Source organism: Oncorhynchus kisutch, linkage group LG17 (genome assembly GCF_002021735.2).
Source record: "Oncorhynchus kisutch isolate 150728-3 linkage group LG17, Okis_V2, whole genome shotgun sequence".
NCBI lineage: Eukaryota > Metazoa > Chordata > Actinopteri > Salmoniformes > Salmonidae > Oncorhynchus > Oncorhynchus kisutch.
In genome coordinates this window covers 46,959,216-46,987,211 of record NC_034190.2, presented here as the reverse complement: position 1 = coordinate 46,987,211, position 27,996 = coordinate 46,959,216, and the positions used below count along the sequence as shown (strand labels likewise).

General features: G+C 42.7%; 2 protein-coding genes across 6 annotated transcripts in view; one reads left to right on the top strand and one right to left on the bottom strand.

Moving 5' to 3' along the window:
* The first annotated feature begins 8,102 nt into the window (after positions 1–8,102).
* Positions 8,103–17,091, top strand: LOC109907766 (peroxisome proliferator-activated receptor gamma). 2 transcript variants are annotated; one of them, XM_020505958.2, is made up of 7 exons: positions 8,103–8,287; positions 11,109–11,493; positions 13,148–13,341; positions 13,599–13,737; positions 14,911–15,107; positions 15,387–15,864; positions 16,141–17,091. In XM_020505958.2, the coding sequence occupies exons 2-7, from the start codon at positions 11,193–11,195 to the stop codon at positions 16,386–16,388; spliced, it is 1,557 nt and encodes a 518-aa protein (XP_020361547.1). In that variant the 5' UTR covers positions 8,103–8,287; positions 11,109–11,192; the 3' UTR covers positions 16,389–17,091. The 2 variants fall into 2 exon arrangements, with proteins under 2 accessions (XP_020361547.1, XP_031649808.1); XM_031793948.1 differs by having other exon boundaries at positions 8,123–8,287; positions 13,250–13,341.
* Positions 17,092–17,880: 789 nt separating this feature from the next.
* Positions 17,881–27,996, bottom strand: part of raf1a (Raf-1 proto-oncogene, serine/threonine kinase a) — a 46,259-nt gene continuing 36,143 nt past the window's right edge. For 2 of the 4 annotated variants that reach the window (XM_020505955.2, XM_020505956.2), the window contains exons 17-18: positions 22,296–22,430; positions 20,838–22,132 (exon numbers count right to left, since the gene is read on the bottom strand). In XM_020505955.2, the coding sequence (XP_020361544.1) occupies positions 21,992–22,132; positions 22,296–22,430 (276 nt within the window). In that variant the 3' untranslated portion in view covers positions 20,838–21,991. Of the gene's footprint in view, positions 22,133–22,295; positions 22,431–27,996 lie in introns of those variants that run through there. The other 2 variants (XM_020505954.2, XM_020505957.2) reach the window with 2 other exon arrangements.

Sequence of the window (27,996 nt, the reverse complement as noted above, 5' to 3'; positions counted from 1 at the left end):
GACATGGACAATGCGCATATCTTCACCTGTGTCCTCTTTCACCACTCGGTAGTTCAAAGGGCCCATCTGCTCCACAATCCTATATGGTCCTTGCCATTTAGGAGCGAGCTTGGCCGAGAAGAATTGTTCAGCTTTCGAGTAAGGATGAGAGCGAAGCCATACCCGATCACGAAGCTGGAACTGCATGTCTCGTCTGTTCGTATCATAATTTCTCTTCTGCTTGAGTCGAGCCTGGATCATGTTCTTTGAGACAAGAGCTCTCAAGTCATGGAGATGGACTTCCTTGTCATAACAAGCAGCGTCTGGAGTAAGCTGCTGGGGCTGTAGCACCATATCCAAGGGTCCTCGGAGGGGACGACTTAGGTTCAGCTCTGCAGGTGTGACTCCAGTGGACTCTTGCACAGCAGAATTCAGGGCAAATCGAAACTCGTGAAGGTGCTTGTCCCAGTGTTTGTGCTGGGTCCCTACATAGGAAGCAATCATTGTCTTCAAGGTTCGATTTATTCTCTCAGTGAGATTGGTCTGTGGGTGATAGGCCGTGGTCAACTTCTGTCTCAGGTTCCATCTTTGGCAGGTCTCCTCAAAGAGATCAGAGACAAATTGGGAACCTCGATCAGACAGGATGTAATCAGGCACTCCCCAGCAAGTCAGGATCTCTTTCGTAAGGATGTTAGAGACGGTCCTTGCTGTGGCCTGACGCAGGGAAAAGAGCTCCACCCACTTTGAATAATAATCAACAAAAACAAGCATGTACACATTCTGATTGGAGCTTCTAGGAAATGGACCTATCAAATCCACTCCTAACATTTCCCAAGGTCGGGTAACCACTGTTTGCTGCAACTTGCCAGCAGGCTTTCTACCTTCTGGTTTGTACATTTGACAAACCTGACAATTCCTATAGTCCATGTGTGACTTCACATCCATGCTCAGATGTGGCCAGTACAGTAACGCTTGCAACCGCTTGTAGGTTTTGAACCTGCCCAAATGACCAGCTAATGGGTCTTCATGGAAATGTTGAAGCAGTTGAAGGCGTAGAGTTTCAGGTATGTACATTTGGTAGAGTGTTCTGTGAGGTAGTTGTACAACTCGGTAGACTTTATCTTCAATGATGGTCAGCTTTGTGGTAGGATTGACCATCTTTTCTCCATCTTCCAGGATAGTCTGGTACAAAGCCTGTACTTCTGGATCATACTGTTGGGCTTTCCACATGGCCTCATCAGAGATGGGAAAGTCTGTTTTGGGCGAGTCTCGACTGCTTGACAGGACAGTAGCACATGTAAGATGAGGGCCACCGTTATCACAAGCAGGAGCTCTGGACAAGGCATCTGGAACAGTGTTGTATTTTCCTTTCCTGTATTCCACTGCAAAGATGAACTCTTGCAACCGTAGAGCCCATCTTATGAGTCTGGTGCTTGGTTTGTTGGTCTTGAACACCCACACAAGGGAGGAATGGTCAGTGACCACAGTGAAGTGTCTTCCCTCCAGGTAGTACCTCCACTTTTCCAAAGCCCAGACAACTGCAAGGCACTCTTGCTCGGTTGTGGAGTAGTTCCGTTCTGCTCCATTCAATGTCCGACTGGCGAACGCTAGCACTTCTTCAGTGCCAAGTCCAGTCTGTTGGACTAGGACAGCACCAAGTCCAACATCACTTGCATCAGTGTAAACAACAAAAGGGCAATCAAAGTTGGGATGACCTAAAATGGGAGGTGTGACAAGGTGTCGTTTCAGGGTTTCAAAGGAGGTCTGGCACTCTGCCGTCCATTGGAATTTCGCTCCTTTTCGCTTCAACGCGTTGAGGGGTTCTGCCACCTGGGAGAAGTTCGACACAAACCGATGGTACCATCCAGCCATCCCAAGGAACCATTGAAGGGCCTTGAGTGTGGTTGGCACAGGGAAGTCTTGTACAGCCTTTGTCTTTTCAGGATCCACATGAATGCCGTCAAAAGACACAATATGGCCAAGGAACTTCAGGGAGATTTGGCAGAAGTTGCTCTTCTTCATATTCAAGGTCAGACCAGCTTCTCTTAGCTTGTCCAACACTGCTTGAAGATCTTGAAAGTGTTGTTCTCTGTTCTGGGAGTAGATAATTATATCGTCCAGGTAGACGAAACAGATCTTCCCTTTGAGCTCACCTAACGCAATCTCCATGAGTCTTTGGAAAGTGGCAGGGGCATTCTTTAATCCAAAGGGCATCACCTTAAAGGAAAACAAGCCCTCAGCACAGACAAAAGCAGTCTTGTCCTTGCTTTCCTGGTCCATCTCAACCTGCCAATAACCACTATTGAGGTCAAGGGTGGTGAACACAACAGCGCCAGACAATGACTCCAGGATCTCGTGGATGGTAGGAAGAGGATAGGCATCAGTCTGGGAAACATTGTTGGACTTCCTATAGTCCACACAAAATCTAAGACCACCAGTCTTTTTTGGGATGAGGACAACAGGAGCAGCCCAGGGAGAGGAGGAACGTACTATTATATCTTGTGTTAACATATCATTAATGAGTCCCTTTTGGATGATTAGCTTCGCTGGGGACAAACGATATGGCTTTTGCTTGATCTGCATTTCCTGTGTAAGGAATATTTTGTGCTTCAGGAGCCCGGTGCGTCCTAGCCTTGAAGTACATACATCAGCATTATTCTGCAGCTGTTCCAACAGCCTTAACTCCTCTGGCTGTTCCAGCTGAGCTCTTCTCACAGCCTGTAAAAGGAGATCATCAGAAGGATTATCAAGGGTTAGTGGTACCGGAGCAATGGCAGAGAAGACTGCCACATTTGAACCCCAATCATGTAACTTCATAGCTTCTGATTGGAAGAAATGCTTCTTGCTCGGATTGTATGGAAACCAGTAGCAATTGTGTGCGATATCAATCTGGACACCACTGAAGTACATGAAATCAATTCCCAACATGACAGGAAAAGCAAGGTTCTTGGTTTGTAGGATAACAGAAGGAATTATATAGGAGCGGTTACACAGGCGGAACTCTACCTCACTCCATCCAAGTGGTCGTCTAGCCTCACCATCAGCCAGATAGAGTGGACCTTCTGTCCACGGCTTCAAGTTGTATTGTGGACCTTTAACCTCCTTCCACAGTTTCTCATTGAGCAGTGTGTAGGATGACCCGGTATCCAAGATGGCTCTTCCTGTCCATGGGCCTATGGACAGGGGTAACACCAGTTGGTGCGGTATTAACTGAAAGGAAGGGGATGTCGATGGGGGGGCGTAGGCAGTGACTCTTGGAGTTTCCGCTCTGGTTAAAGCACCCAGAGTAGGATGGTCATTCCTGCGAAGAGAGTTAGGTGTGTTGGCCTGTTGTGATTTGTGGTTTCTGGAAGGGTTTACTTGATACGGTCTTGGACATGTAGCTGAAGAATGTTCCTTTTGGCTACATCTCCAACAGAACATGAGAGGGGTCTTGACTGGAGACTCTGGCTGTTGTTGATGGTCTGTCTTGGATAACTGTTTGGGTGTCTGTTTCTTTCTCTGGTCATATTGCTGTTGGCATTTTCTGTCCTTCTCAAACTGCTGTCCCAAGCGAACCAGTCCATCGACAGTGGTGACTCGTTCTCGGAGTTGACTGGCTAGTAGTGGGTTGATGTTCTTCAAGATCAATTTAATGACCTCTTCCTCCTCAATGCCAGGTTTCCACCTTCTGCACAGGGAGTGGTAACCGTATGCAAAGTCACGGATACTCTCCTTCTCTCTTTGTACTCGATTTCTGACTCTGTCTGCCAATTCATCTGTGTAGTCCTAAGACAGAAATGCAGAGGAAAACTTTGCCTCAAAGTCAGCCCAGGAGGAAGTGGTGAGTAGTGCCACATCCCACCAGTCTCGAGCTGTCCCATGCAACATATTCCTCAATGTGGCAAGGAGTTCTTCGTCAGCCAGGGGATTGAGGACAAGAAAGTCACGACATCTTTCTAGATACATTAGCGGATCAGGACTGTCATCTTTTTTCCCAAAGGTGGGAAATTGCAATTTAATGGGCATCGCCCCCACATGACGTCTACTCAAATCACCATGAACAAACGAGCTAGGAGGGATTGAGGAAGTAGAGGGGGAGGGAGTTATCGGACCATGAAAATGAACACCAGGATGCATGGTGGATTGCATCCTGCAAGGGGTGGCTGTAGCATGGCCTTGTCTTGGCTGTTCAGAGGTGCCAGCTTGGCCCTCAGTGGTCTGAACTGAAGTGGACACCAGAGAAACTCTGTGTAAGGAGTTGTGCCTAATGGAGGCCATGTCCACAGACACGTCATCCAACATTTTAACACAATTAGAGAGTTCTGTCTGCAAGTGGTATACAGTGTTAACCATGGGAGAAAAAACAGAATTACCGTCCTTGAGGACCTCAGTGTGATGATGTTGCAGGCGCCATTGGAGAGTGGCAGTGAGTTGGTTTCGTTGGTAGTCAAACTGCCTGTCCATGGCACCAGTAATTTCCCGTCTTCCACTCTCACTGAGCTCTGTCAGCGTGTGGGTTAGAGTGCTCAGTGAGTTTCTGAATTCCATGGCACTCTGTTGTTGCTCTTCCCTCAGACATTTGAAATTATGGTGGATAAGAGTTTGGAGATGTTGAGTCCGACGAATATCAAGGATGTCACCTTGAAGTTGTAAGACTACAACCTCTGGAGATAAACCAGACAATGGAGGAAGGTTGGGTGTCAGAGGGAGGGCTAGCTCAGTACTTCCACACAGATCCATGTCAATAAGTGAGTAACTGGTTAGACCTCCTGTGGCCTAGACCGAGCATTCAGATTCCTAGGGCTCTGGCCCAAATCAACTCCATTATCTCCATTCACATTATGATTTGTATTGTCAGCTTGATGGTCAGAATGGCCCTGTGTATTCCCATTGACAGGTATGACATGGATGAGCACATTATCTTGGGGTGAATCCATTGTTTTAATTCCACACAAAATATTTGCTTTGGTTAGTTCTCAATGTTGAGCTGTCCCATCTGGGGTGCCATTTTTTTATGTAACGGTTTTGACTTGAGGATATTATTTATAGGGGTGCCAGGTAGGTTGTGTCTACCAGAGAAAACATTGGTTTCTCCTTTTAGTTTGGGTGGGAATGAGTCCCATCTGGTCCGTCAAGTCTACACTAATACAAAGGACTTATGTAAAAGTCAGGATGGAAATAAACTTTTCATAAACCCTTAAAACATTGGAAAGAACTTCCAAAACAACTATATTAATTTTGCGTGGGTTGTATTAGCAACAACAATGATTACACACACACACACACACACACACACACACACATACACACATGCACACATACACACATACACATATATATATATATATATAAGAATATCACAATGAGTTCTGGTTCCTCCAGAAATGTCCTGTACCTCGGGCCTAAAGAGTCCAGCCCGGTAAAAGTTCAGGGAACTCCCGTGACCATAGTCACGCAATGTTTGTCCGTTCATTCAGGTGTAGCGTCAACCCAGTATTAATCATACAATCAATATAACAATTATTTTACCACAGAACTTTAAAGCGTATCAACTCTTACGAAGTCCTCAACTACAACTAACTACATAAATCATCACAGTATACCTCACATCAAAACAAATGAAATACCGTATACAAAAAGGTTGTGGTCAGTCAGACAATCCAATCCGCCAACGAAGAACGGAGAGGTGTAAGTCCACGGACGCAAAGAGTGGATCCGATCCTGGGTAAACTCTATTAGGCTACAAAACACACGTTTAACCGCAACAAAACAACGGAATAGAGAAGCTTCGGGAATTGAGGGTTGAACACATCCTCAGTCACGTCTCCATCACAACCCCACTTTTGCGCAGCTGATGCTGGCTATTTAATTGGGAAAAGCACCCTATTGGAAGGAGAAGCACTGAGACGGTTCAGAAAAATTCAGGGCCGTCACAATACGTTTAGTTTCAAAGCAGTAATGATTGCAAAGCCTTTTGTAACCCCAGTAAATGGTTTAAGATCCCTAAAATAAGCATATATTTGAAAAATGTCACATTTATAGTCAAATCTGATGTTTCAAAATATATGTATCAACGTGTATTTTTTATCAATTGGATCCATGGCCACTTGTTATGAAAACTTGTCTGTTATTCGTTCAAAGTGTTGTGTTTCTGTGGTACTCGGAGGCTCAGAAATTAGCGATTGAGCTAATCTGACATACCTGTATGACCTAAAATGCCCACCGATATGGGCGATCAGGGTTGGGGAGTAACTGATTACATGTAATCTGGTTACAAAAAAAACTGTAACTGTAATCCGTTACATTACCAGCTAAAATATTGTAAGCAGATGACAGATACGTTTGAAAAACTAGATGATTACTTCTTGGATTACCTTTAAATCCAGAAAGGATTATGGCGAGAGAAAAAAATACATTATGACACCTTTCAATTTTATCAATGACATTCAATTCAGCATTGAAAAAGGGCACAAGTTTAAGTTTGTTCCACCTGAGCGAGTCTGACCTCAAGTCAGAGACCACTGTGATGACACACCAAATGCATTTGATGGATCCTTTTTATCTTCTCCTAATGCCATTTAAGGGGAAAGTAATCCAAAAGTAACAGAAAGTAATAAGATTACATTACTGAGTTTGGCTAATCGTTACTCATTTCAATTTTGGACAGGTAACAGTAATACTGAACAAAAATATAAATGCAACATGCAACAATTTCAAAGATTTTACTGAGTTACAGTTCATATAAGGAAATCAGTCAATTGAAATGAATTCCTTAGGCCCTAATTTATGGATTTTACATGACTGAGAGTACAGATGGTCATCTGTTTGTCACAGATACCTTAAAAACAAAGGTAGGTGCGTGGATCAGAAACTAGTCAGCATCTGGTGTAACCACCGTTTGCCTTTTCCTTAGCGTAAAGTTGATCAGGCTGTTGATTGTGACCTGTGAAATGTTGTCCCAGTCCTCTGCAATGGTTGTGCGAAGTTGCTTGCTGTTGGCAGGTACATGGTACACGTTGATCCAGAGCATCCCAAACACGCTCAATGAGTGACATGTCTGGTGTGTAAGCAGGTCATGGAAGAACTAGGACTATTTTCAGTCTCCATGAATTGTGTACAGAGCCTTGAGACATGGGGCAGTGCACTATCATGCTGAAACATGAGGTGATGGCGGTGGATGAATGGCACGACAATGGGCCTTAGGATCTCGTCATGGTATCTCTGTGCATTCAAATTGCCATTGATAAAACACAATTGTGTTCATTGTCCGTGGCTTATGCTTGGGTACTTGTTCACAATGTTGACAACAGCAAACCGCTCACCCACGTGGCTCCATACACGTGGTCTGTGGTTGAGACGCCGGTTGGACATACTACCAAATTCTCTAAAATGACGTTGGAGGCAGCTTATGGTAGAGAAATTAACATTGAATTCTCTGGCAACAGCTCTGGTGGACATTCCTGCAGTCATCATGCCAATTGCACGCTCTATCAGAATTTCAGACATCTGTGGCATGTGTGACAAACCTGCACATTTTAGAGTGGCCTTTTATTGTCCCCAGCACAAGGTGCACCACAAGGTGCATCGTCTTGATATGCCACACCTTTCCGGTGGATGGATTACCTTGGCAAAGGAGAAATGCTCACTAACAGGGAAGTAAACAAATTTGTGCACAAAATTTCTGAGAAATACGCATTTCTTTGCATATTGAAAATGTTGGTTCTCTTTTATTTCAGCTCATGAAACATAGGACAAATACTTTACATCTTGCATTTAGATATTTTTTCAGGGTAATTGCTTGACAAAGTTAAAACATTTCAGAAGGATAAAATAATTTGTTTTGAAATTATGACATTTAAAAAAAATTTTTTTACTCCTTTATGTCAAAATGGACCCCTGTTGGCCTATGGATTTATGTGTACTGCTGTTCTGAATACAGTGCTTCACACCTTATGAGAATCAAACACTCTCATAAAGGAGTCTACAGTAGCCTACATCATTGTACACTTACAGCCTACCTATCAAATCAGATAATCACTCTTTGAGCAACAGGTTTGTCTCCAGTGTTCCGTGAAGTAATGATTCCAAAGTCCATCCCGCAAATTGATGGGGGAAGGGAAGTATGCAGGCTGTAACTGGGTGAGGGAAACTTCTGTCATTCAGACACTGGCCATATGACCCACATGCAACCTGCAGTGCCCTGGCCTATAATTCAGCTACAACGGGATCAAGAAAATGGAAGAAAGATGGTGGAATGTGTGAATGAAGCTCTACAAGTGCGCGGTGAAGCGTTATAAGGCTATTTTTGCGTAGAAGACCAGGACAGGTAGGCTAGGCTATATCAGCCTTGAATTATTCTGATACGTGAGAATGTAGACTGCCTGGCTCAGGATAAAGGTGAACAAGTGAAACTGATGTCTGACAATGCTTTGCTTAAACTGATACTGGTCTTAGATCGATCAAAGGCTTTAATTTATTTCATTTGACAATTTATCTAGACCTATTTGCATTGGCATAAAAAAAACATTGTTGAATTATAATAAATATTTCCGTTGTAAATTTAAATGTTAACTTTGTCAGTAATTCAAACTGGAAAAAGGCTACTGTCAACTTTTGACAGTTTGACAAAGATGTCATTTATTTCAATTTATGTTACTATTTTTATATTATTGTATAATCGAGACCTCTATATGATCACCAAAATGCAGGTGTTTCCTAGTTTACCAACTTCTAACACACTAACTATTAAAATCATTCCACTTTGGTAACAAGACTATTCCACAGGACATTGTCAGTCTTCTGTTTAGGTATGTGTAGGTCATTTCAAATCCATTTTTATTTGTCACATACACATGGTTAGCAGATGTTAATGCGAGTGTAGCGAAATGCTTGTGCTTCTAGTTCCGACAATGCAGTAATAACCAACGAGTAATCTAGCTAACAATTCCAAAACTACTACCTTATACACACAAGTGTAAAGGGATAAAGAATATGTACATAAAGATATATGAATGAGTGATGGTACAGAGCGGCATAGGCAAGATGCAGTAGATGGTATCGAGTACAGTATATACATATGAGATGAGTATGTAAACAAAGTGGCATAGTTTAAAGTGGCTAGTGATACATGTATTACATAAAGATGCAGTAGATGATATAGAGTACAGTATATACGTATACATATGAGATAAATAATGTAGGGTATGTAAACATTATATTAAGTAGCATTGTTTAAAGTGGCTAGTGATATATTTTACATCAATTCCCATTATTAAAGTGGCTGGAGTTGACTCAGTATATTGGCAGCAGCCACTCAATGTTAGTGGTGGCTGTTTAACAGTCTGATGGCCTTGAGATAGAATCTGTTTTTCAGTCTCTCGGTCCCAGCTTTGATGCACCTGTACTGACCTCGCCTTCTGGATGATAGTGGCGTGAACAGGCAGTGGCTCGTGTGGTTGTTGTCCTTGATGATCTTTATGGCCTTCCTGTGACATCGGGTGGTGTAGGTGTCCTGGAGGGCAGGTAGTTTGCCCTCGGTGATGCGTTGTGCAGACCTCACTACCCTCTGGAGAGCCTTACGGTTGTAGGCGGAGCAGTTGCCGTACCAGGCGGTGATACAGCCCGACAGGATGCTCTCGATTGTGCATCTGTAGAAGTTAGTGAGAGCTTTTGGTGACAAGACAAATTTCTTCAGCCTCCTGAGGTTGAAGAGGCGCTGTTGCGCCTTCTTCACGATGCTGTCTGTGTGGGTGGACCAATTCAGTTTGTCTGTGATGTGTACGTCGAGGAACTTAAAACTTTACTACCCTCTCCACTACTGTTCCATCGATGTGGATAGGGGGGTGTTCCCTCTGCTGTTTCCTGAAGTCCACAATCATCTCCTTAGTTTTGTTGACATTGAGTGTGAGGTTATTTTCCTGACACCACACTCCGTGGGCCCTCACCTCCTCCCTGTAGGCTATCTCGTCATTGTTGGTAATCAAGCCTACCACTGTTGTGTCGTCCGCAAACTTGATGATTGAGTTTCCCATTTATCATCATTATGATGCACACATGCACACACACACACACACACACACACGTTTGTTATACTATCCTTGTGGGGACCAAACAAATGATTCCCATTCAAAATCCTATTTTCCCTAACCCTTACTCCTAAACCTAACCCCTAACCCTAATTCTAACCCTAACCTTAATTGTTACCCTAAACCTAACCCCTAAGCCTAAAATATCCTTTTTCCTTGTGGCGAAATGTCCTCACTGTTGGTCCCCACAAGGATAGTAAAACCAATAACACACACATTTTATATTGCACACAGCACAGGTTTGAGCATGTGCAAGACCTATTTGAGCCTGTTAGAGGTTGTAATTAGGTCTTGTACTGGGAATGGATGTCTATTAGAAAACAAACCTAGTAGAATGAGCATTTGATGCATCACACTGAAAGCCTGGCCCTCTTCCCACAAATGTATTATCAAATGATGCATTGCCTCTTGATTTATGGCCAATGCCACCCATTAAAGTTCTCTCGTGACTTTTGAAAGACAATAGCTACATATAACAGAAAGGGAATTTATCATCCTACAATCAGAGATGTTTTATTGAATCATATCTCGATTTCTGCAGAGAGAGAGATAGAGAGAGTAGTTAGACCTGTCTTTATTGAGTTGAAGTGAGCATGGCTATATATTGACCTGTCTCTACTAATGCATCTAAAGATCTGTCTGTGTGTTCTATAAGAGGAGACATTTTACTAGCGTCTAAGATATTCTTACTGTCCCGCTGAAATCATACAGAAGTGTGAGTTCACTGACAGTGGGGCTGAGAGTTCCTACCAGGGGGGCGGACGAATAAGTTGTCACTATCTGTTAAGCACTACTGCAAGCTCAATGAAACCATTCTTAAATTGCATTCCAGTGTTCGCCCCGAATCTAATGTACAGTCCATAACCAGATCCATATCAGCGTGAATGTAGAATTAGTCCAGTTATGTTTCTTAGTCTTAACAGGCTAAAGTTAGAGTACAGTTACAACGGCGGAGGTAATTAATGGTTTTCCTTTTCTGTTATCTCCTTGATAGCTCTATGTACAGTGAATGGAGATGGTTATACTGTTGGATGACTTTTTTCTTTTAATACTGCTGTCTAGTGTCTTCTTATCCAGAGATGGTGGACACGGAGAGCAGCGTGGTCCTTGCTGAGTTTTGGGCTGGGCACGTTGGACTTGGCAGAGATGGACAACAAGATGAATAGTTTTGACATGGAGACCCTGTCGACGCTGGACTACCCTTACCTCCCTTCTCTAGAGTACAGCCACAACAGTTCCCATCACCACAGCTCAGACAGAAGCCACTCATGCAACCACAGCCCAGACAGAAGCCACTCATTTAACCACAGCCCAGACAGAAGCCAATCATTTAACCACAGCCCAGACAGAAGCCTCTCATGTAACCACAGCCCAGACAGAAACCACTCAATCAACCACAGCCCAGACAGAAGCCACTCATACAACTACACATACAGCGTGTATCAACGTAAGTCTACTGTAAGGTATTGTCAATAAATCTGTCATTTCCTACAACTAAAAGTGTAATAACTTAATTATCTATTCACATCAATTGAATCTTGTGTTAAAGCAATTGCCACACATTTTGAATGACACTCTTTCCTTTTGCCTTCGATGTTATGTACAGTGGGGCAAAAAAGTATTTAGTCAGCCACCAATTGTGCAAGTTCTCCCACTTAAAAAGACGAGAGAGGCCTGTAATTTTCATCATAGGTACACTTCAACTATGACAGACAAAATTATGAAACAAAATCCAGAAAATCACATTGTAGGATTTTTTATGAATTTATTTGCAAATTATGGTGGAAAATAAGTATTTGGTCACCTACAACAAGCAAGATTTCTGGCTCTCACAGACCTGTAACTTCTTCTTTAAGAGGCTCCTCTGTCCTCCCCTCGTTACCTGTATTAATGGCACCTGTTTGAACTTGTTATCAGTATAAAAGACACCTGTCCACACCCTCAAACAGTCACACTCCAAACTCCACTATGGCCAAGACCAAAGAGCTGTCAAAGGACACCAGAAACAAAATTGTAGACCTGCACCAGGCTGGGAAGACTGAATCTGCAGTAGGTAAGCAGCTTGGTTTGAAGAAACCAACTGTGGGAGCAATTATTAGGAAATGGAAGACATACAAGACCACTGATAATCTCCCTCGATCTGGGGCTCCACGCAAGATCTCACCCCGTGGGGTCAAAATGATCACAAGAACGGTGAGAAAAAATCCCAGAACCACACGGGGGGACCTAGTGAATGACATGCAGAAAGCTGGGACCAAAGTAACAAAGCCTACCATCAGTAACACACTATGCCGCTAGGGACTCAAATTCTGCAGTGCCAGACGTGACCCCCTGCTTAAACCAGTACATGTCCAGGCCCGTATGTTTGCTAGAGAGCATTTGGATGATCCAGAAGAAGATTGGGAGAATGTCATATGGTCAGATGAAACCAAAATATAACTCTTTGGTAAAAACTCAACTCATCGTGTTTGGAGGACAAAGAATGCTGAGTTGCAGTGAACACCATACCTACTGTGAAGCATGGGGGTGGAAACATGCATGGTTTGGGGAATCATGCTTTGGGGCTGTTTTTCTGCAAAGGGACCAGGACGACTGATCCGTGTAAAGGAAAGAATGAATGGAGCCATGTATCGTGAGATTTTGAGTGAAAACCTCCTCCTAGCCAGTCTCCAGATCTCAAGCCCATAGAAAATCTTTGGAGGGAGTTGAAAGTCCATGTTGCCCAGCAACAGCCCCAAAACATCACTGCTCTAGAGGAGATCTGCATGGAGGAATGGGATAAAATACCAGCAACAGTGTGTGAAAACCGTGTGAAGACTTACAGAAAACGTTTGACCTCTGTCATTGCCAACAAAGGGTATATAACAAAGTATTGAGAAACTTTTGTTATTGACCAAATACTTATTTTCCACCATCATTTGCAAATAAATTCACTAAAAATCCTACAATGTGATTTTCTGGATTCTTTTCCTCATTTTGTCTGTCATAGTTGAAGAGTACCTATGATGAAAATTACAGGCCTCTCTCATCTTTTTAAGTGGGAGAACTTGCACAATTGGTGGCTGACTAAATACTTTTTTGCCCCACTGTATATTGTTTAGGTTCAGTAAACGATAAGCCCTTATCGCCTTCTCAGTCTAGCGACTGTAGCATTGTCAGCCTGTCCAGACCCCGGCCTCACTCCAATCCCCCTACTTACACAGACGCCAGCTCTCCGCTCAATATTGACTGTAGAGTGTGTGGGGACACGGCTTCAGGCTTCCACTATGGCGTCCATGCCTGTGAGGGCTGCAAGGTAGGACTGAGACCTACACCCTTTGGTTCTGTTGGCTTGTGAATGCTTGGAGGTATAGTAATGTCTTGCTCTGTGACCTCCATGGGGCCATATTAGTAAGGATTTACCCTGAAACTTAAACACGCACCCTGGTCCTTGGAGTAGGTTAAAGCTCATGGTTTTTGTTGACATTTCGTTCTATTTTTTCCTGTAAAATAATTATAGCCAACTGCTGCTGTAGGATTCTACAATCAACATGTTCTCTGCCTTTCTCTCAGGGATTCTTCCGCAGAACCGTGCGGTTAAAACTGGTGTATGACCACTGTGAGCTGCACTGTCGGATTCACAAAAAGAGCCGGAATAAGTGCCAATACTGTCGCTTTCAGAAATGTCTGCTTGTGGGCATGTCACACGATGGTAAGCATTGTTATGTAAAAAAAATAAAAATCTACAAAGTACAAAGGTTTGTAAGGGTCATGATTTGTCATAGATGATAACGCCAAAGCTGAGCGTTATGTAACGTTTTTTGGCTGCTCCAATTCATTTTGCCTAAAGCTCAGACATTTTCTTTTGCTTGTCTTGCACTAAATTTGGAAGAGATAGATAGCAACCATAAGCACATTCCTGTCCGTCTGCCCTAGCTGGTCACATGATGTGAACATTGCATTTGATGTGCTTTTAAATATAGTCTACTTATGTTGGGAAAAAATCTGATAAAAATGCAATTTCATCCTGTTTGTATGTCAGTGGTATGCAGCAAAGTCCACAATCTCAGCGACAGCTTGCTATTGGTGATTTATATGTTAGTTTGTATAACAGTGACCTTTGTACTCTTTTATTACCCGTGATGGGACAACTGCTGGCAGACACAGCAAAGCTCTCAGGAGATGTTGTCATGTCATTCTGATGTTTCTTGTTCTTAACATGATTTTTAATTTGTGTATTTGCTAGACATTCTACTGCACTGTTAGAGCTGTTAACGCAAGCGTTTCACTGCACCTGCTAATCTGTGTAAACTTCGATTCGATTTACCATCAGTTGACATTGCTCGGTTACACAATATGTGCACGCAACTTTGTCTCAGCTCATCCATATAATGTCGAGGAATCATCACATTTTTGATCAGTTAAATATTTTTAGGGTAATCATTGATGAATTAAGACAGATAATGTGGCCACGACATAAAATGCTTAGACAGATGGGCTGGGCTCCAAATGGAGACCATGAGAACTAATTGTAAAAGTGCATAAGCCCTTCTGCAAGCGTATTTATTATACAATCACAATCTGAGTAACGCCCACTCACAAAGGGGTGACAGGGTTAGTTGTCCTATTTGATAACACTTATTTAATGTCAAGGGTGTTACACATATTCAATATGAACTGTTTCAACAGCAGTTGTCTGTCTGAAAAGGGCCTTTAGACTTTGGAAAGTTTTCTACACAGTGGGATGAAGTATAGTCCTTCTTTAGCCAACCTATTTGTCATTGTCTTGTTTGGGCAAGCATTGTTTAATACAGAAAGCGTCTGACTGGTGCCCAGGCTAGAATGTAATGCACTAACTGTAAACCTCCCTGATGCCCCCATGCAGCCATCCGCTTCGGCCGGATGCCCCAGGTGGAGAGAGAGAAGCTGCAGGCTGAGTTTATCGATGTGGACCCCAGGAACCCAGAGTCAGCGGACCTGAGAGCCCTGTCCAGACAGCTGTGCTTGTCCTACCACAGACACTTTCCCCTGACCAAGAGCAAGGCCAAGGCCATCCTCTCTGGAAAGACACACGGAAACTCAGTAAGGGCCCAGTTGTTACTTGTTTGTCTAAGAGGAAATGACTAATAGACCGTTATTTATATTTTAGAGAAACAGATTGAATTTTGGATCTCAAGGAAACAAACACAAAAGTCAGGATTTTAATTGACCTTTTATTTCCTAGTTAGATTAGCCCCTTGTGCACCAAGCAAGGTGCCTAATACTAGAATCACTACTATCTCCCAAGAGAATGAATGACAATGGATGGAAATGCTTCTTTACATAGTTAATTACCTATGGGATGCATCTCTTTTCTTCCAGCCGTTTGTCATCCATGACATGAAGTCTCTGACAGCGGGTCAGTACTTTATAAACTGTAGACAGCTCCCAGTACTGGAGCGCCAGAGGTCCGTCCTGCCCCCTGAGGAGCCTGCTGGGGAGCTGGAGCTCTCCGTCTTCCGCCGCATCCAGATCCGCTCCGCCGAGGCCGTACAAGAGGTCACAGAGTTCTCCAAGAGCATCCCTGGGTTCACAGAGCTGGACATGAACGACCAGGTGATCCTGCTGAAGTACGGGGTCATCGAGGTCATGACGACCATGCTGGCGCCGCTCATGAACAAGGACGGCACACTGTTTGCCTATGGACAGATCTTCATGACCCGAGAGTTCCTCAAGAGCCTGAGGAAGCCCTTCTGTGAGATGATGGAGCCCAAGTTTGAGTTTGCGGTAAAGTTCAACGTGCTGGAGCTGGACGATAGTGATATGGCGCTCTTCTTCGCCGTCATCATCCTCAGTGGAGGTGATTGTTTTTCAGTTTTCATGTATGCATTTATATGCAGGATCTGCAAGATTGCCTTTTTTATTGTTCAGAGACGACTTGATTGGGCTTGAGACCAGATATAAAGTAATGGGGTCCTCTTTTGTGCTGTATCCTTTCAATTGGACTTGGTCTTTGCTCATCGGGTAGATCATTATAACTTCAGATCATTTGCTGTATACTGTTTGTCCAACCTTCCTCTATTTCCCTCTCCCACTCTCTGGTGACTAACCTTGACCACGTTGTACTCTACTGTAGACCGTCCAGGCCTGGTGAACGTGAAGCCCATTGAGGACCTCCAGGAGACAGTGCTGCAGGCCCTGGAGCTGCAGTTGAAGACCATCCACCCAGACTGCCCCCAGCTGTTCGCCAAGCTACTGCAGAAGATGACCGACCTGCGGCAGCTGGTGGCCAACCACGTCCGCCTCATCCACCTGCTCAAGAAGCAGGAGCTGGAGGTGTGTCTGCATCCCCTACTGCAGGAGATCATGAGAGACCTGTACTAAAGTGGAGGGGGACTCAGTTTAACAGCTATGAGGAAAAGAAGACTGCTCACTGTGATATATACAGTAGTACAGTATTATCCCAATTGTGATGACTGTAACAATGTGTAGACCCTTATAGATCTTTAACTAGCCTGGTCCTAGACCTGTTTGTGCTTCGTCAACTCCTCTGTGGCTTGTACGTCATAACAACAATGGTCACTGAGACCAGGCTATTCTTCATCAGGTTCTCAAGGAAACCGAATGTCTGACTTCAGAAGTGACCTCCGTGACAAAGACACGTTCTGCCGCTCCGCTGAACCCTCTGTTTGATATTCAGTAAGGGGAAAGATTGGTTTCTTGGAAGGGTCTTTGAACTGTACTACATTGTGAATGATTCATTACAGAGCTTCTCACCGTCTCGTTGTTGTTGCAGCTATTCAGTCTTCTGCTGTGCTTTTTAATTAAAGGGCTGAAAGGAGAAGTACTTTCAATTGCAGGGCATTCATTGGAGCATTTGACAAATAGAATAAAGCCTGGCTAAGGGTGTAATATAATGTGAAAACAACATGTTATCCTAATACATTTTTGTTAATGTTACACATTTGTAATAATAACAATAATAACTTTATTTGTGTAGCTCTATATCATAAAATAATCCAATCAAAGTACTAAAAAAGAAACAGACAGACGGAAGTAGAATGAAAATAAATATAGCTAATTCAAATCGTTTGTTATGTACAGCATATCGAGTCTCCTTGTCTTTGAATCATTCTATAGGGGTTAGATGAATGTGAAAACATCTCTCGAGTTTCCATTTCCTCAACACGACCCTCTCTAAACATGTCAGTGTATACATCTTTTCGCCTAACATAGTATTTGACATGTACTACCACGGACATATATCCCGTGTTGTTTATAATGACCTGTATAAGCAATACAAAAATCCTCTAGTAAGTACATACAAGTATTTTTCAATGTTGCCATCTGCTGGTGAATATACTGCACATTCTGTTTCTTTATGACGTTATGCAATGTCATGATATTCCACTGTTGCTGACACATGGTGAAATGTTCCAGAGCTTATGTTAGGGTGACTAAAATGGCTTTATGATTATTGCTATACATGGTGTATTTGATCTACAATGAGATATGGCATGGTTAAAATACTTCAGTTTAGTCAAAACATCATTGGGGGAAATGGTACAATAGAGAGGGGTCCTTTGTAGTTCAGATGGTCGAGCATGGCGTTCGTAATGCTAGGGTCGTGGGTTTGATTCCAGGGAACACCCATAATAAATAGGTATGTAAGTTGTTTTGGATAAAAGCATCTGCTCAGTGACATATATTATAATGCTTCCCGTGAACTAATAATGTGCATTACAGGAAGTAGACCTGCAGTACACACGTATCTACTATAAGTGTCTATCTTTTGAATATTTATTTAAATGTAGATGCCAAAAAAAACAGGATTTTGTATATCCAACCAATGCCTTGTCTGTTTCTGTGTTCAGGCACTGGGAACATGCATTTTGATTGACAGCTTTTGTTTTGATTGAATCCAGTCTTTATATGGTTCATCCTTGAGCTGTATTTGGTATACACCCTACTGGGTTTGACATGAGTTACTGTCACCATGCCCACGGCTGTATTCTGTCTCGGTGGACACCTGTGCTCTGCAGATTAGATGCTGTGTCTCCTCCAGCATGGCTCTGTGTACTGTGTCTGTGTGCATGTGTGTGTGTTTTTAAAGGGATATCTGCACATGGGTTGCACACGGGCTTTGTTGTATGTGCAAGAGGAATGACCTGTATACTTGTGTTTGTAGATATTGAATAATGTAGCCGATTTAAAGCCCCCTGGATCTGCTACATCACCCCCTGTGTGAGGAGGTTGAATCTGCTGCATGTGTAAAAGCAAAGTAGGCAGAAACATGATCACAGCATGCCTCCTGGTGGAGCTCTTGTCACCATAGGGCCAGATCAGAGTTTGCTCTTTGTATTCTATTGCTCGTCTTATTTTCAGCAGTCTCTGTGGCCTGTCAGAAAGCAGAAACAGAACACTTAAACAGATAGCAAAACAAAAGAGGCCAGCCAATAAAGGTCTTGCGATTCACAACTTTCGATGATGCCATGGCTATTTTTCCCTTCCCTTTTTTTGAGACAAATGGTTCAGTAAGATAAAATAAATCACATGACTAATTGCAAAAAGCTAGCTAGCCGGAGCGATGGTCAGGTAAGTAACGTTGTAGTCACACGGCTTTTACTTTGAAACCGCTAGAACACGTTTCCTATGGCAGCCCTTACTATGCCCACACCGTGTGTGTTCATTCATTCAATCTTGTGGACGACATAGAAAAATGAATTCACGTAATCAAAATGATTATCCGTCTTTGTTGTTTAAGTTCGGATATCGATTTGAACAAACCGTACACGGATCCTAACGCTAATGCCCATGTCACAATCTATGGAGCGATTTCAGTGCCAACATAAACTGTATTTTAATTCCATAATTTCGAATGTGTATTTGGATATTGAATTTTAATTAAATACTTTTGATGTACAATAATGTGTGATGCACAAATGTAACCATTAAATTCATAAATTGAACTTTTCATGATTTTAAACTGAATTGAATGAACATACAGATTCAATATTTATATGTTGAGTTTCAATACGGTAAATATTGAAATCATTGTCTGTTTATCAAGTTTATCAAAATGTATGTATTCAACTTCTCAGATGCATTCAGATTCAGCTTCTCTAAATTCAGATTCCAAACCAGAGACAACATCCTGGTACATAACCAGCCAGGAAATATAGAGAACAGATAGAATCAAATGCTCTCGTGGTAAACGGAAGCTTCTGGTGGGTTCTGAAGCCAATGTGGCATGTTGAATTTCTCTCTTCCTATGGTCTGAATACTTATGTAAATAAGGTATTTCTGTTTTTATTTTTAATAAACTTGCAAAAAATCGTAAAACCTGTTTTTGTTTTGTCATTATGGAGTATTGTGTGTAGATTTATGAGGAAACCATTTAATTTAATCAATTTTAGAATAAGGCTGTAATGTAACAAAATGTGGAAAAAGTCAAGGGGTCTGAATACTTTCCGAATGCACTGTATACAAAAGCAATAGACAGCCGAATCTGAATCCATCTGAGAAGTTGAATATATGAAAGATTGATCAACTTGAAATTATAGTTCGTAAACTTGATGCAGACAATGAATGCAATGTTTACCATATCGAAACTGAATGTATAAATATTGAATTTGAATGTTCAATAAATTGCAATATTCATTCAATAAAGTTTCAAATCATGAAATACAAGTAAAATGTATGAATTCAATCATCAGTATGTGCATTACAAATAAAAAATGTTTTATTCAAATTCAATATCTAGATACAAATTCAAATACTATTTCTGCTGGCACTGAAATCGTTACATATCAAATCCCCCCAGTTAGGTCTGATAACCAACTGAGATGCTGGCTGGGCTGACTGAGGCCAGGCTGGATACAAACATCAGAGACATCATTATAGAACACAAGAGTCTATGACTGCATAGGTGTGTGGATGTTTATAGGGCAGTGTAGCACAGAAGCAGCCACTTCAACTAAAGTGTTAACACATCTCAACAAAGCTATTGGGTATCATTTAATCCCATCTCTCCACCAAGTGTGTCTTTCTCCTCTCTCTCTCTCTCTCTCTCTCTCTCAGGTAGGCTGTTTTTCCAGTGGGCTTGCCAATAGCTATGGAGCACCTAGTGCCATTGCCCAATGGTGGAATCTCCTAGTGGTGTGTCTCAACTGGATCCACGGTGTGATTGCACCACACTGCTACTGCAACAGCAAACATTGCACCCAGCCACAAAGTCTTGCACATGTATGGGATCCTACCGAGAGGCAGTGCACAGAGAGAGGCAGCAGGGAGTTCAATGGTGGAGACCAGAGTGTCTCAACATCTGGAACCGTCAAGATTAAAGCAAGCACTTGAGAGCAGACAAAAATCAGTGTCCGCTAACCATCTGAGGCCCCACTAGTCAGCAACTTTTGCCAGTCAGTAGCAACAAAGTACGGAAGGTTTTGAACACTTCTGCAATTTAGTTTAACTTAATTTTATTAAAATAACCTGGAATAAACATTCTCACCACGTTTACAATAAAATGTTTAACCTCCTGAAAGAGACATGGCAGACAAAAAAAGCTAATTAGATTTTTCTACATATTAAAGAGAACTGCCTTAATATCCAGCTGGTGATGGTTAACCCAAAGAGAAGGCTGATTCAAATGTGTAGGTAACTACTGATAAGAACTCTCAGCAAAGCCATGAACCAATCACATGGACCTGAGAAATAGTCATCGCTTTAGTTCAAATGTGCACAAAAAAAATAATTATAATTTTAACTATAATTTTCCAGACAAGACAAAAAGAATAAAAGCATGAAGATGAAGACACTGATAATCATTTCGTATCTCTGATTTAAGACGATTTACAATCAAATAATCCTAAAAAAAACAAAACAACGGATTGCGTCACACTGTTTTTTTGTTTTATAAGAATCATCCTAGGTGAGGTTTGTGCAGGGTCTTTGTCTAGGCTTCATCTCCTCTTCGGGGAGGTCAGCTTAGAGAAACTATCCTTCATAATAAACCAAGGCAGTCAGTCCCTGTCAGTCAAGACAGAAAGGTGTGCTTCACAGCACAGAGATAAGAGAGCTTTTTTTTACTGCTCTCTCGCATGCGGTTCCTTCGATGTCTCTACCTCACTAACCTAACATAGCAGGAGTAAAAGAAACACCTGAGCAACATTTCTTTCTTTCTGGTCCTGACGAGAATTTTTACATTTGATTTTTTTTAACTGTCGGGGGGAGGTTGTCTTCTGCACTGTTGAACCAATCCACTAAATGTGGAGGACGAGTTAAGATGGAGTGTCGCCTTGGTAACGTCCAAAAGCGTTACATTACATTTATCATCAATGGCACACAGGGATTTCAACTCTGGGATTCAATCGGGCAAACTTTTTTTTTACTGGCGCAACGCTCTAACCATTTTGACCACCTGCCCAGCAAAACAAAGTGGAAGCAGAAGTCGTGTCACAGGCGCTCTTTCCATTTCCCCTGAAAACCGGATGCATTCCCGACCCACAGAGGGTGCTGCCTCACTGTCCCCAGGTAGGTGTGCTTTCCTTCACATATTTCACTAACTGCATTGCCACTCTGTCCGGTGCACCCATATTAGCCATGGGGAAAAGTAGGCCTCTGACTAAACCTAGAAATGGGCATTAATTTCCTTCACTGCCAATCATCTTCTCCAAACCAATGGGTAGTCTTTCTCTGCTCTCTACACCAAAACCATCACTGGCACAACTCAGTCAGTGACTGAAATCCCATATTGATCCCATTCACTGTCACCTTTCCTCCCAGTCAGTCCTCTTCCTCTTTGCCGGTGATATTCTGTCTGTGTGTGAGTGTGTGTGTGTGAGCGTGTGTGTGTGAGCGTGTGTCTGGGTGCGTGTGTCTGGGTGCGTGTGTCTGGGTGCGTGTGTCTGCGTGTGTGCGCGCTCATGCACACGTGTGTATGTTTTGGAACAGGAGCATGTAGGAGGGGCATGTTGGGTGCTGTAATTCTAGAACACAGGCAGCCTGCTATAGGTTGATGTGAAGACGTTGATGTCCTCGGTGTGGGAGGCTCTGTGCAGGGAGGGTTCCGAGGCACTGCGGTTGATCTTAGGCAGGGAGTGCTGGAGCAGCTCAATGGACGACAGGATCTGGAAGAGAGGGAGAGAAAGCGAGGAAGATTCAAAGCACTCCTAGCAAAACGTGGAGGCATTTGGTACAGTGCCATCAACCCACTTCGGCCATTTTAGAAATGTACTAAATAAAGATGGAGATAATGTAAAAAGAAAAGCAATTAGCAAGACTCAGGTGTACCTGGGGAAACAGAGGCCTCTCGTCTTTGATTTTCTTGATGCAGTCAGCCACCAGCCTCTTCATGGCTTTGGGGCAGCTCTTATAAAGCTTACTGAGGTCTGGAGACAGGTACCCCCGACCCACCATGAAGATGATCTGACAGGGGAGACAGAGATGAATGGTCACAGTGTTATTGCTTTCTGTGGAAGTCACAGTGAGTCCCTAATATTGTAATACCTGCTGTGAGAAGAATGCGGTGACCAGATGATATTGAAACAGCTCCATACAAGTCTGTCTGCCAGTCTGAACCACTGGTTGTGACATTACTGCACTGAGGACAGGTGAGTCATCAGATAATGAAAGGAGAGTCCCTCAGATAATGTGAGCCAAACCTGACACCTTGACAATAGAGAGAGCGAGCGAGCGATAGAGAGAGTGAAAGAGAGAGATAGATAGATAAAGAGCGAGAGAGAGCGAGCGATAGAAATAGCGATAGATAGCAAGAGAGCAAGAGATAGATAGCGAGTGAGAGAGAGAGCAAGAGAGATAGATAGATAGCTAGCTAGTGAGAGAGATAGATAAAGAGTGAGAGAGCGCAATAGAGAGATCGAGAGATATAGATAGCGAGAGAGCGATAGAGAGAGCGAGAGAGAGAACCAGAGAAAGAGAGAGAGCGATAGAGAGAGCGAGAGAGAGAACCAGAGAAAGAGAGAGAGCAAGAGAGATAAATAGATAGCGAGCGAAAGACATAGATAAAGAGCGAGAGAGAGAGCAATAGAGAGAGCGAGAGAGAGAGAGAGCGTCATTGAGAAATAGATCTAATCAAAAACACAGAGAACCAGACAACAAAAATATAGGCCTTCAATATGGGGAAACACTGAACCAATACAAACACACCCTAAGAACAGAGGAACAGAACATTAGAAATCAGCTGGATGGAATTGAGGAATCCATTGAATCAAACCACTTCTGGGAGAATTGGAATAAATTAAACAAACCTCATCATGAGGAATTGGCTATCCAAAATGGGCATATGTGGAGAAATCACTTTGCAAACCTCTACAGCAATATAACAAAGAGCCCATAACAAAAAGATATACAAGAAAAATGACAAATCCTTGAATCAGCAGTCAAAGACTATCAGAATCCTGTGGATACCCCAATTACAGAAGAAGAATTATTGGAAAAACTATGCACACTCCAACCCAAAAAGGCCTGTGGTGCTGATGGTATTTTAAATTAAATGATCAAATATACAGACCACAAATTCAAATTGGCTATACTCAAACTCTTCAACAGGTATTTCCCTGATATTTGGAACCAGGGATTGATCACACCAATCTATAAAAATGGAGGAATTACAGAGGAATTTGCATTAACAGCAACTTGGGAAAATTCTCTGCAGTATTATAAATAGCAGACTACATCATTTCCTTGACGAACACAACGTCCTGAGCAGAAGCCAGATTGGATTTCAAAAAAATTATCGTACAACAGACCACATTTACACCCTCCACACTCTAATTGATAAACAAGTAAACCAAAAAAAAGGCTAAATCTACTCGTGTTTTGTAGATTTCAAGAAAGCATTTGATTTAATTTGGCATGATGGTCTTTTTTGTAAACTAATAGAAAGTGGTATTGGAGGGAAAACATATGATTTTATTAAATCAATGTACTCTAAAAACAAATGTGCGGTTAAAATTGGCAACAAGCAAACAGACTTCTTCTCTCAGGGACGAGGAGTGAAACAGGGCTGCCCAATAAGTCCAACACTATTTAACATCTACATTAATGAATTGGCAAAAACATTAGAAGAATCGTCAGCACCTGGTATCACCCTAAACAACAGTAGGCAGATGTGTAGGCAGATGACCTGGTGCTGCTGTCTCCCACTAAAGAGGGGGTACAGCAGCACCTAGATCGTCTTCCCAGGTTCTGTCAGACCTGGGCTCTGACCGTTAACCTAAAAAACCCAAATCAAATATTTATTAGATCTGCAGTTTTGGCAGCCAAATGTGTGTCCTCCTGCCACAACCTGAGGGACAGCCAGTGAAAAGTGAAAAGTAATGTCGATAATATTTCCCATCTTGTTTTGTTTTGTCTTTCATATCATGTCATGTGTCTTCTCAGTCATGTTGACACTGGTCCACTACCACTGCTTTAATGTATTGTTGTTCTCATTAATATTGTTGTTGTAGTTGTTAATGGTGAGTCTGACGTCATTTCCGGTCACAACTTGCAGGCTTGTTTTCGAGTTGCTGTGCGTTTTGTTGCTAACCTGTTTTGCTACCTGACAACTTTACGGTTTTCACTTTTTAATTACCGTTCATATATTTATTTATTTTTTCCTCAACTTTTTCACTCCGGACGCTTTATCTGGACACGATTCGTCAGGACCTCCAACAGCCGAAGCTAAGTAGTAACATTAACATGATGACTTCTAATTGCAGCCGCTGTACTCGGCTTACGGCGAGGATAGCTGTGCTGCAAGCCCAGCTTCAGACGCAATCGTTAGGCAAGGGTAATTTCAGTGTAGGAAAGGATGAAATAGCGTCTGTGGCACCAGTAAGTACAGATAGTAGTGTAAATCCCCTGGCACAGTCCCCGCAGCCGGACAACTTTCTCACGGTTTCTGGAAGGAAATGCTGTAGGAACGCTCAACCGGTGTCGCTCATTCAGCCGACAGAAACTTTCAACCGGTTTTCCCCATTAAGCAGCGGGTCGGAGTCAGAGGCCGATTCTTCTCTGGTCTCTACTCCTCCCGTTACGGGGTCTGAGACGCCGAAGCTTCCCACCATTAGCTCTGACAAATTGAAAACTCTAGTCATTGGCGACTCCATTACCCGCAGTATTAGACTTAAAGCGAATCATCCAGCGATCATACACTGTTTACCCGGGGGCAGGGCTACCGACGTTAAGGCTAATCTGAAGATGGTGCTGGCTAAAGCTAAAACTGGCGAGTGTAGAGAGTATAGAGATATTGTTATCCACGTCGGCACCAACGATGTTAGGATGAAACAGTCAGAAATCACTAAGCGCAACATAGCTTCTGCGTGCATATCAGCTAGAAAGATGTGTCAGCATCGAGTAATTGTCTCTGGCCCCCTCCCAGTTAGGGGGAGTGATGAGCTCTACAGCAGAGTCTCACAACTCAATCGCTGGTTGAAAACTGTTTTCTGCCCCTCCCAAAAGTTAGAATTTGTAGATAATTGGCCCTCTTTCTGGGACTCACCCACAAACAGGACCAAGCCTGACCTGCTGAGGAGTGACGGACTCCATCCTAGCTGGAGGGGTGCTCTCATCTTATCTACCAACATAGACAGGGCTCTAACTCCTCTAGCTCCACAATGAAATAGGGTGCAGGCCAGGCAGCAGGCTGTTAGCCAGCCTGCCAGCATAGTGGAGTCTGCCATTAGCACAGTCAGTGTAGTCAGCTCAGCTATCACCATTGAGACCGTGTCTGTGCCTCGACCTAGGTTGGGCAAAACTAAACATGGCGGTGTTCGCCTTAGCAATCTCACTAGGATAAAGACCACCTCCATTCCTGTAATTACTGAAAGAGATCATGATACCTCACATCTCAAAATAGGGCTACTTAATGTTAGATCCCTTACTTCAAAGGCAATTATAGTCAATGAACTAATCACTGATCATAATCTTGATGTGATTGGCCTGACTGAAACATGGCTTAAGCCTGATGAATTTACTGTTTTAAATGAGGCCTCACCTCCTGGCTACACTAGTGACCATATCCCCCGTGCATCCCGCAAAGGCGGAGGTGTTGCTAACATTTACGATAGCAAATTTCAATTTACACAAAAAAAAATGACATTTTCGTCTTTTGAGCTTCTAGTCATGAAATCTATGCAGCCTACTCAATCACTTTTTATAGCTACTGTTTACAGGCCTCCTGGGCCATATACAGCGTTTCTCACTGAGTTCCCTGAATTCCTATCGGACCTTGTAGTCATAGCAGATAATATTCTAATCTTTGGTGACTTTAATATTCACATGGAAAAGTCCACAGACCCACTCCAAAAGGCTTTCAGAGCCATCATCGACTCAGTGGGTTTTGTCCAACATGTCTCTGGACCCACTCACTGTCACAGTCATACGCTGGACCTAGTTTTGTCCCATGGAATAAATGTGGTGGATCTTAATGTTTTTCCTCATAATCCTGGACTATCGAACCACCATTTTATTACGTTTGCAATTGCAACAAATAATCTGCTTAGACCCCAACCAAGGAACATCAAAAGTCGTGCTATAAATTCACAGACAACACAAAGATTCCTTGATGCCCTTCCAGACTCCCTCTGCCTACCCAAGGACGCCAGAGGACAAAAATCAGTTAACCACCTAACTGAGGATCTCAATCTAACCTTGCGCAATACCCTAGATGCAGTTGCACCCCTAAAAACAAAAAAAATGTCTCATAAGAAACTAGCTCCCTGGTACACAGAAAATACCCGAGCTCTGAAGCAAGCTTCCAGAAAATTGGAACGGAAATGGCGCCACACCAAACTGGAAGTCTTCCGACTAGCTTGGAAGGACGGTACCGTGCAGTACCGTAGAGCCCTTACTGCTGCTCGATCATCCTATTTTTCTAACTTAATTGAGGAAAATAAGAACAATCCGAAATTCCTTTTTAATACTGTCGCAAAGCTAACTAAAAAGCAGCATTCCCCAAGAGAGGATGACTTTCACTTTAGCAGTGATAAATTCATGAACTTCTTTGAGGAAAAGATTATGATTATTAGAAAGCAAATTACGGACTCCTCTTTAAACCTGCGTATTCCTCCAAACCTCAGTTGTCCTGAGTCTGCACAACTCTGCCAGGACCTAGGATCAAGAGAGACGCTCAAGTGTTTTAGTACTATATCTCTTGACACAATGATGAAAATAATCATGGCCTCTAAACCTTCAAGCTGCATACTGGACCCTATTCCAACTAAACTACTGAAAGAGCTGCTTCCTGTGCTTGGCCCTCCTATGTTGAACATAATAAACGGCTCTCTATCCACTGGATGTGTACCAAACTCACTAAAAGTGGCAGTAATAAAGCCTCTCTTGAAAAAGCCAAACCTTGACCCAGAAAATATAAAAAACTATCGGCCTATATCGAATCTTCCATTCCTCTCAAAAATTTTAGAGAAGGCTGTTGCGCAGCAACTCACTGCCTTCCTGAAGACAAACAATGTATACGAAATGCTTCAGTCTGGTTTTAGACCCCATCATAGCACTGAGACGGCACTTGTGAAGGTGGTAAATGACATTTTAATGGCATCGGACCGAGGCTCTGCATCTGTCCTCGTGCTCCTAGACCTTAGTGCTGCTTTTGATACCATCGATCACCACATTCTTTTGGAGAGATTGGAAACCCAAATTGGTCTACACGGACATGTTCTGGCCTGGTTTAGATCTTATCTGTCGGAAAGATATCAGTTTGTCTCTGTGAATGGTTTGTCCTCTGACAAATCAACTGTAAATTTCGGTGTTCCTCAAGGTTCCGTTTTAGGACCACTATTGTTTTCACTATATATTTTACCTCTTGGGGATGTTATTCGAAAACATAATGTAAACTTTCACTGCTATGCGGATGACACACAGCTGTACATTTCAATGAAACATGGTGAAGCCCCAAAATTGCCCTCGCTAGAAGCATGTGTTTCAGACATAAGGAAGTGGATGGCTGCAAACTTTCTACTATTAAACTCGG